This window comes from Bicyclus anynana, chromosome 16, assembly GCF_947172395.1.
Source record: "Bicyclus anynana chromosome 16, ilBicAnyn1.1, whole genome shotgun sequence".
NCBI classification, from domain to species: Eukaryota; Metazoa; Arthropoda; class Insecta; order Lepidoptera; family Nymphalidae; genus Bicyclus; species Bicyclus anynana.
Genome location: NC_069098.1, coordinates 3,232,127 through 3,241,221, shown reverse-complemented (window position 1 = coordinate 3,241,221; position 9,095 = coordinate 3,232,127). Strand labels below are relative to the sequence as shown.

Sequence of the window (9,095 nt, the reverse complement as noted above, 5' to 3'; positions counted from 1 at the left end):
GTATTTATTGATTTATATTTCATCTTAAAAACCTGTGTGCATTTTAAGAAATTAAATATCACGTGTTTTAAACGATGAAGAAAAAAAACAACGTGAGGAAACCTGCATTCTAGAAAATTTACATAATTCTCTGCGTGTGTGAAGTCTGCAAAATTCACATTGGGCCAGCGTGGTGGACTATTGGCCTTACCCCTCTAATTCTGAGAGGAGACTCGAGCTCAGCAGTGAGCCGAATATGGGTTAATAATGATGATGATGATGATTTAATCTTAACTCTAGGTTATTCGCCTCTATAGTTATGGAATACAATGTTTTTGTTATAACACTAGGTTGGGTTTATGAATAAAATGTTTTACTCCTACGGTGCCAGAAGCCTACCCCAACCCTTTTTTTATTTAATGTTAATTAACTTTAATTAACCCTTTTTTATTTAATTTTTAATTAACCTGCATTAGAGTGATGAGGTGGGTCGAAGATACAAATAACTTACCTCTTTCTTGAAAAAGTAACAAAATAAACTTATTGTAAACTGCACCACCCACATCAAGTTTAATATTTCACTATAACATATCTAAAAAGACCTCAGTTCTTTATTAAAAAGTAAACTTAGGGGTGTGAAACTTCGTACCTTTGGACGGCGAGTGGTTAATATTTGTTCAAGCGTAATATTTCCCAGGACTTTTTATGTTGTTCCCATAAAATGTAACAAATTTCACACTTTATCCAAAATAGAAATAACTAATATCTATTATAAGGAAATCTTTCGATATATTTCCCACAAATTGTAATCATTTTATTATATTATCCGGTGATATGTTTTCACAGCACAAGCAAAAGAAATGTTTGAAAATTATAAAGTGTTTACATTAATTATTTATTTGCAGTTATAAAGTTCCTTTAACACTACATACAATATTAAATGGAAGTTCATATTTCCTGTAAAAAGGAATTATATTTAAATTTTAAATAAAGAAACATCCATTAAAATTTTATAAAACATAACATACATACATAGACATACTTACTGGTACATAGAGGTACCTCCGTGGCGCAGTGATATGCGCGGTGGATTTACAAGACGGAGTTCCTGAGTTCGATCCCCGGCTGTTCAGGTCTGGCTGGTGGGTGGCTTCGGTCGGGGCTAGTTACGACCCTACTAGCAAAGACGTACCGCCAAGCGGTTTAGCGTTCTGATACGATTTCGTGTAGAAACCGAAAATTTCACTCTACTCCTAACAATTTAGCCCGCTTTCATCTTAAATTGCATCATCACCTACCATCAGGTGAGATTGTGGTAACTTGTTAAAAAAAAAAAGAAAAGTCGTTTAGAAATCGTTTCGGTCAAGATTTTGTACCATACAGCGAAGTATCGTATTTCATCTCATAAGTAAATCGAACTAATGTAACCTAAGACTTCGTAATACCAATGCTTAGACTTAGAGATTCAGTTCAATATTAATTGGTTTGAATTCTCTTTAACTGTAACATTTAATCCCTTAATTAGGCTGCTCTATTCTACGTTAATTTGGAATAAACTGATTTTTGCCCACGGCTTTGCTCGCCACTTTTTTACGGTAGGTAATATTATATTAATAATAATAGTAATATTATCAACTTCTTCATTATCATCGTTCAACAATTTTTAAATGTTAACTACAGTGTCCGACCTTCTTTATCTTATTTTAGCCCTTGACTAGAATCTCACCTGATGGTAAGTGATGATGCAATCTAATATGAAAGCGTTATAACTTGTTAGGAATTGTTGTTCTTTTAAAGGAAAGAAGTTTTTGACTTCAAGGCTACGACGCTGTTTTTATATAAGTAGGTAGGCTAAGAGTTATTTACATGATCGGGGTCACGGGGGATCAATATATTATAAAGGGGTAATGGATGAATTAAAGTGTACATTGTAAAGTGTGGCACTTTTTAAAAAATATTATTTATGGCTGGTAGGATGCTTCGGTCGCGGCTAGTTACTGGCAAAGACGTACCGCCAAACGATTTAGCTTTCTGGTACGACGTCGTGTAGAAACCGAAAAAGGTGAAGATTTTCATCATCCTCCTAACGAGTAAGCTTCTATCTTAAATTGCATCATCACTTACCATCAGATGAGATTGTATTCAAGAGCTAACTTGTACCTAAAAAATAATAAAAAGTTAAAAACTTTTTTTCTTCTTACTTTCTTTCATAAAGCATCGCTTGCTGTGCCAGATAAATCTTCAAAAATAAACAAAGTCGTCAACGAATTCAATATTTATTTGACATGCAATTGAAATACACTCATTAAAAGCTAAAGGAAAAAGTAACCTAATATAAATCGTAATCAGAATTCTGCCGCCAAAATAATCGCCGTTTACGTAGAGAAAATATTAGACGCCAACCTCCATTACATCTGTATAGAATCATTTTTGTTATAAGAAAAAGCCTCAAAAGAGCCTTAAGTAACTCAATCAGCAATGAATGAACTCAAATATGCCCAGAAAATACCCGGAGGTGACGAAATGAGTTACGCAGAAACTCATTTTGGTAACGATAAAGGTAAATGGAGACCATCAGGGAACGTCGCGTTAACCTCAGGTGAGGATTAAATAGAACCACGACGTAACTACATCTCTTTCTAGTCACTTTTGTCGTAAATGAAAGAAATAGGGTCTTGTTTTATACACATCAGACTATTATTTGCGCAAAGCTTTACGAATTATCGTCAATCAATTAATCAATCAATCAATGTATTTATTTGCATTGGCATATCCCCTCCACCTTATACTCCACAACACGCGCTGACACTATGCATAAATTGTCAGAATTTACACACGCAGAGAATTAAGAATTTTCTCTGGTATGCAGGTTTTTTTTTATTCTTTACAAGTTAGCCCTTGACTACAATCTCACCTGATAGTAAGTGATGAAACAATCTATTATGGAAGCGGGCTAACTTGTTAGGAGGAGGATAAAAATCCACACCCCTTTCGGTTTCTACACGGCATTGTACCGGAACGCTAAATCGCTTGGCGGTACGTCTTTGCCGGTAGGGTGGTAACTAGCCACGGCGGAAGCCTCCCACCAGCCATATCACGATATATTTCTCACGATGTCTTTCCTTCAACGTTTGAGACAAATGATATTTAATTTCTAAAAATGCACACAACTGAAAAGCTGGAGTAATTGAATCGGAGGCAGAGATCATATCCACTGGGCTATAATCTCTATTTTGACACTATAATACAGATAAAATGAGACGATGGTCATTTGATAGCAGTGTAATGAAAATATCCTTATTTTCTTTTTATCCCAGTTATATTCTGAGTGGAATCCAGACAGATTTTAATAAAGGAAGCGACACCTCATTTGCAAGCGACGCCGATGCTCCAATGTTTTCGCTACGATTTCTGAAGTGCCAGATTTTTCCAGCAAAACTTCTCATTTGGTGGCAAGATCTCCCAACTTTGTGTTCGTAGAGCGTTAATTTAGTTTTCAACTTTTTTAATAAATTTTAAATACAGTGGTCGAAATTAGACTTTAATATTTAAAAACAACATTACTCACAAGTCTTGACTCCAAACAAACGGGAGGATTAAGAACTACAATAGCTCAATGGGCAGGAATTCAAACTATGACCTATTTACTCTAGTTTCTTTGTCAATCCTTCAAATATATTCGTTTAAGGCAAAATTTTTTTTACTATAATCTTTGACTTTTTACTTTAAATCATATCGTATCGTTATCAACCCATTTTCAGCTCACTGTTGAGCTCGAGGCTATCACGTTTTTTTATACTATGTCACTTAATGTTAATGAAAAAGAACCTTTCAATATTTGCTTGATTAACTTTGTTATTTTAAAAAACTCCTGTAAGAGCTTTTGTGGATTTCCTCAAGATTGCGTAATACAGGTAAGGTGAGACGCCGGTCATTTTGAAGTGAGCATAAAGACGATCCTCTCATTTCTTTTTACCCGTGTTATATTTTGAGTGGAATTCAGACGGATTTTAATAAGGGAAGTAGAGACTCATTTGTATGCGGCACCAGCGCTCTAGTGTTTCGAGTACGAATTTTAAACTGCTGTATTTTCCAATAAGATTCTCAAAAATTGGTCGCTTTCAGGAGTTCCCCAGATAATTGAATTACTAAAAAACTTAACCGTATTACTTTTATTATCTAGCAAATGTACAAGTTTTATTCTTGATTGAATAAAATTTTCTGTATTATTTTGAAAATAGCTGACGCCACGCGGTTTCACCCGCGTGGTTCTCGTTCCCGTGGGAATACGGGGATATTATAAAGCCTATCTCGATAAATGGGCTATCTAATACAGAAAGTAAAAAATTAAAATTGAAGTAGTTCCTGAGGTTAGCGCGTTCAACCAAACAAAAAACTCTTCAGCTTTATAATATTAGTAGGTATTCATGTAAATTTAACTATGTACATTTTTTTAACGTTTTTAAATATTTTGTTTATTTTCTGTTTTAATGACAAGTTAGCCCTTGCGACAAAGTTAGCCCAAGTGACAATGCAGTCTATAGTTTAGCAACTTCGTTCGTAACTCTCTCCTGATGTTCCGCGCGGGCCGGGGGGCGTGTAGCGATGAATGAAAACCCCACGACTGATACACGTCACTTCCCCGCACGCACGATTTCACACCCACGCAGTCTTTCCCCCTGTCGCCCGCATATCATGGGAGTGTTATCAACGAACTTGCCAGACTACAAGATGGAAGTGGGTTAACTTGGAAGAGGCATAAGTTTATTCTACCCATACCTTTGACGGTTTCTACGCGACATCACTAAACCGCTTGCCGGTAGGGTGGTAATTAGCCACGGCCGAAGCCTACCACCAGACCAGATTCGAGCCAATTTAGAAAATATAAAATCCTAAATTAAGTTAGAATTCGAACCCAGGACCTCCGTCTTGAAAACCGCAGATCTACTAACTTTGCCAGGGAGGTCAAAAAAGTCAAATTTAGAAATTAAAAAAGTCGCTTCCCTTGGTTGTACGCTTAGTTGTTCTAAAGTATCTAATAATTTGTAACAAAAGCTAGATTGATTCAAAATGGAGAGGTTTCACGGATGGTTGGGACCAACAAGGCATTACAATAAATATACAAAAATTCAATTCAAAAACTTTATTACATTCTTATACTTTACAGGCAAAATTTAAAATTTTTACACATAATTATTTTAAACACAATATTTGCGAACAGGTACACACATGCATAAAAAACTGAAGCTAACACACGTTTAATACTTTCAATTAATTTGATATCGGTTTTCTATTTATAGCTATTTCAATTACTAGGATTATAATATTATCAATAATGGAATGTGAGAACGTATTACTAAATAATAGTATTATAAAAGTTCGTTATCAACCCATAATCGGCTCACTGATGAGCCCGAGTCTTCTCTCAGAATGAGAGGGGTTAGGCTAATAGTCCACCACGCTGACATAATGCGGATTGGCAGACTACACACACGCAGAGAATTAAGAAAATTCTCTGGTATGCAGGTTTCCTCACGATGTTTTCCTTCACCGTTAGAGGCACGTGATATTTAATTTCTTAAAATGCACACAGCTGAAAAGTTGAAGGTGCATGCCCCGGATCGGATTCGAACCCACACACTCCGGAATCAGAGGCAGAGGTCATATCCACTGGGCCATCACGGCATATAGTGTGTTATAATACATTTTGTAAAATTACATCATTCTCTTTATTAAATTCACTGGGTATTAAAGATTAATAATAAAGAATAGCTATGCGTAGAATTTGTGTAAGAGAAAAAATGAGATTTCGTAATTTCTAAATTTGTTCATGTCTGGAGGGCCGCTTAAAGTAATCAATTACCTTTCTACATAATTTTACTCAATAATTTATTTGGTGGAGTTTTATTATACAGGATACACGGGAGTATTTCCCATAATACTAGGGTTATATTCTCTAAGAAAAATTAATTAAAAATGTGTATGGAACATGTGTTCTATTATGAATAATTTCGGAGTAAAAATATTTCTTATGTTAATAAATCCTTAATTGTGTTCTATAAATCGCATCCTTATATTATGACCTAGCCCAACTTATTCATTGATATTATCAATGAATAAGTTTGGCGTATTATATCAATGAATGAGTTTGGCTAATTCATGAAGTAGCTTACTAGTGAAGTGGGAAGTGGGAGTTGCAATATTTCTTCGATATTGACATTCTTAACACTACGATTACGTATTTTAAAATCCAAGTGTATATAAAGACTTCAAGGTCAACACCTTGAAGTAATGGGAAATACTCCACAACACCCTGTATAAATAAGACTTCATTATCTAAGTTGTGTTAGAAGTGGTATAATATTGAAGTCGTAGTAGATGGATATTCTAGTCAGACGTATGTTCGGCTTTGAATGAAGTGGTAAGATCTAATGTGATCTAGTGTGTTTAACTGCAGGTAGAATCACGGAATCATGAATCAACTGAAACTCGCTTCTGTCATATTTAGTTTTGACGCTAGGTGGTGCGATTTGTTTCGTAAAGAGTAGGGATTTAGAGAGGGGTAACGATCAGTTGGCGGGAACGACTTTCGTATGGCTTCATCGCTCGTGGCGTTCGAGCCGTCCACATTTCTTGTTGTGTAATTCCTTATGGGTTACTCGGGATAGGCGGGGACAGTGACTTATTGAGTGGTTAAGGGAAATGTCAGATATCTGTCACGGGGCTCTTTAACCCTATACAAAACGTTCACAAGTGCGTGACTCCACTCAAGGTCATTCTCTGCCATTCTTTATAGTTTGATTTGTTAATTAAGTTGTCCTAACAAATATTATGAATCATAACATTTTTTCGACATTGGTTTCATATTTTCGTAACCCACTTCTGAGTACATTACATTAGAGTACGTCTTCTTATATGAGGATACGCAGACCACGCCACCTTGCTATTGCTACTGCTAAAGCGTTAGCTTTATTGTTCTATGTTCTGTGGATAGAATAGATTGTGCCTTTAGTGTTACACACCAAAGTGCTGTCTGTCAACTGTCTTCTGTCAAAGCTTGTCTGTACACATTTTTACATCCAAAGCAAATGAGAGTTCAAAAAGTAGACAATGTAGTCTTTTATGCCATTTATTTAACAGCTTGTCACCTACAGATAAATTATGAATACAACATATATCTATTTGTAAAATTTTTATCGGACACTTTGTTATTTAATGATTTCTCACCATTTAAAGCTACTAATTAACTTATCTTAACACAATATGCCTAGCTTAAAAATATTATTATAAGTAAATATTTACAATATTCTTTTTAGCACATACCAAACAACTATGTATTGTTATCGCAATCTTATTTATAATTATTTTATTATCACTATTATCGACAAATAACTTCATACTGGAATAAGATTTTGGTAATATCTATTGAAATAGGTTATGTCTAAAAAAGAAAGCTTGCAAATTTTCATTTCTCAGTATTAAATTTTATTTACGTTGATTAAACTTGTACTGTATATACCTTAGTACTTACAATCACACACAATATTAAAATCAAATTTAAAACTAATATACAGGATGAATTGTCAAACCTAGCAAAATTCTGCATAATTTTAATTTATGTTTGTACAAAAAGAGCGCTGAAACATCGTCCAATAGAACTTTTATCTTAAGCGAAATATCGTAATAGATAATTTAGTAACAAATATTGTATTGTTTTTAACCTAAATTTCATCGCAACCCAATAGATCAATGAAGTATACATGTTTATATTATTTATCATTTTTAAAAACTTAATAATAAGCAATCCTAAGGATAAATCTAAGATTCTTCATACACATTTCGTTTCTGTAGTCCAAGTACATAGTATTACTTACGCAAGATACAAATTTATCTCTTATAGAATAAGTTAATTTAATATACTAGACCAGTCTTCTTTGTTTAAACTAATTAGCACAGAAAAGTTGCAATGCTTTACAGAGTCTTTATTTAAACTTATTTAAAAGTCTATGACGTCATAGTTTTTACTGAACAAAACTTACTATCACCAATGTGAGCACTAATGATAAATTTGATAGACTTTTGAAACTTGAGCTCGGTTGCCAGTAACTTTCGTCTTTAGAAGATAGCATTAGGGAGTCTTCTCCATTCTGTACTACTTCTCCAGCGCAAAGTAGATTCTCAGCAGGAATATCGACCACTGCAACTTGATTGACATTTGTTTTCATGGCATCTTCATATTTGTAAGACGATGAATCACTGATCACTTCTTCATCGTTCGCATCCTGTTGAAAAACTTCTCCGTTTGCCTCAAGCTCAAAGACATTTTTATTTTTAATCACCTTTACTTCGTCGCTAAGATTACTCTCGTTATCATTGTTTATATTTTTGTTATCTGTGTTTGGAATACAAGTCACTTCATCTAGAGCCACTCTGAGTGGTTCACTTTTTGTTTCGTTCCGCAGCACTTGAATCCAGGATAGACGGCAATCGCAGCTTAACATGTTACCTGTAATAAAGTGCCAATTTTTAGAATGCATTTTGCAAACTGAACGAAAAGTTAATTAAAAGGTTGTATTCTTGTCTCAGCTTGAAGCGATTGACATTTATAACCTTAATGCAAATTTTAGCTATTTTACAGCTGATTCAATATATTATTGAACAATGTCGTAATTAAGTATTATTTTCATCAATTTTACAGGCAACTCTGAGACATAATTATGTGTGTTATAATATAGTAACTACGTATTATTTAAAATAAGGTATAATTTTGTACTAATTTTTATATATCGTCCTAACAATAAATAACTATTTTTTAACTTTTCAGTATTTGTATTTTATTCTTATTAGTTGTAAAATTTTATTTAGTCAGTTTGTTGAACTACATGAGTTGTAAAAAAAAATGTTAAAAAAATATTGTTCTCGTTACTATATATATAAAATTGTATGTAATTATATGCAATGTAGTAATAATAAGTTATTATTTAAGTATAAATACCAGAAAAATCAAAATCACAAGGGAAGTAACTCTAAGCCTAATATGATAAAAAAACATACTAAAATTTATTAGACTGGCGTATCGTCGGACAACAAAAGTGTATAATAAAATTATCATGAGA

At 33.8% G+C, this 9,095-nt stretch overlaps 1 protein-coding gene across 1 annotated transcript in view; it reads right to left on the bottom strand.

Annotated features, from left to right (window-relative positions):
• Window positions 1-5,107: 5,107 nt before the first annotated feature.
• Window positions 5,108-9,095, bottom strand: part of LOC112050474 (connectin-like) — a 36,467-nt gene continuing 32,479 nt past the window's right edge. Inside the window, exon 3 of the mRNA XM_024088746.2 lies at window positions 5,108-8,485. Coding sequence (XP_023944514.1) covers window positions 8,001-8,485 — 485 coding nt within the window. The 3' untranslated portion in view covers window positions 5,108-8,000. The remainder of the gene's footprint in view (window positions 8,486-9,095) is intronic.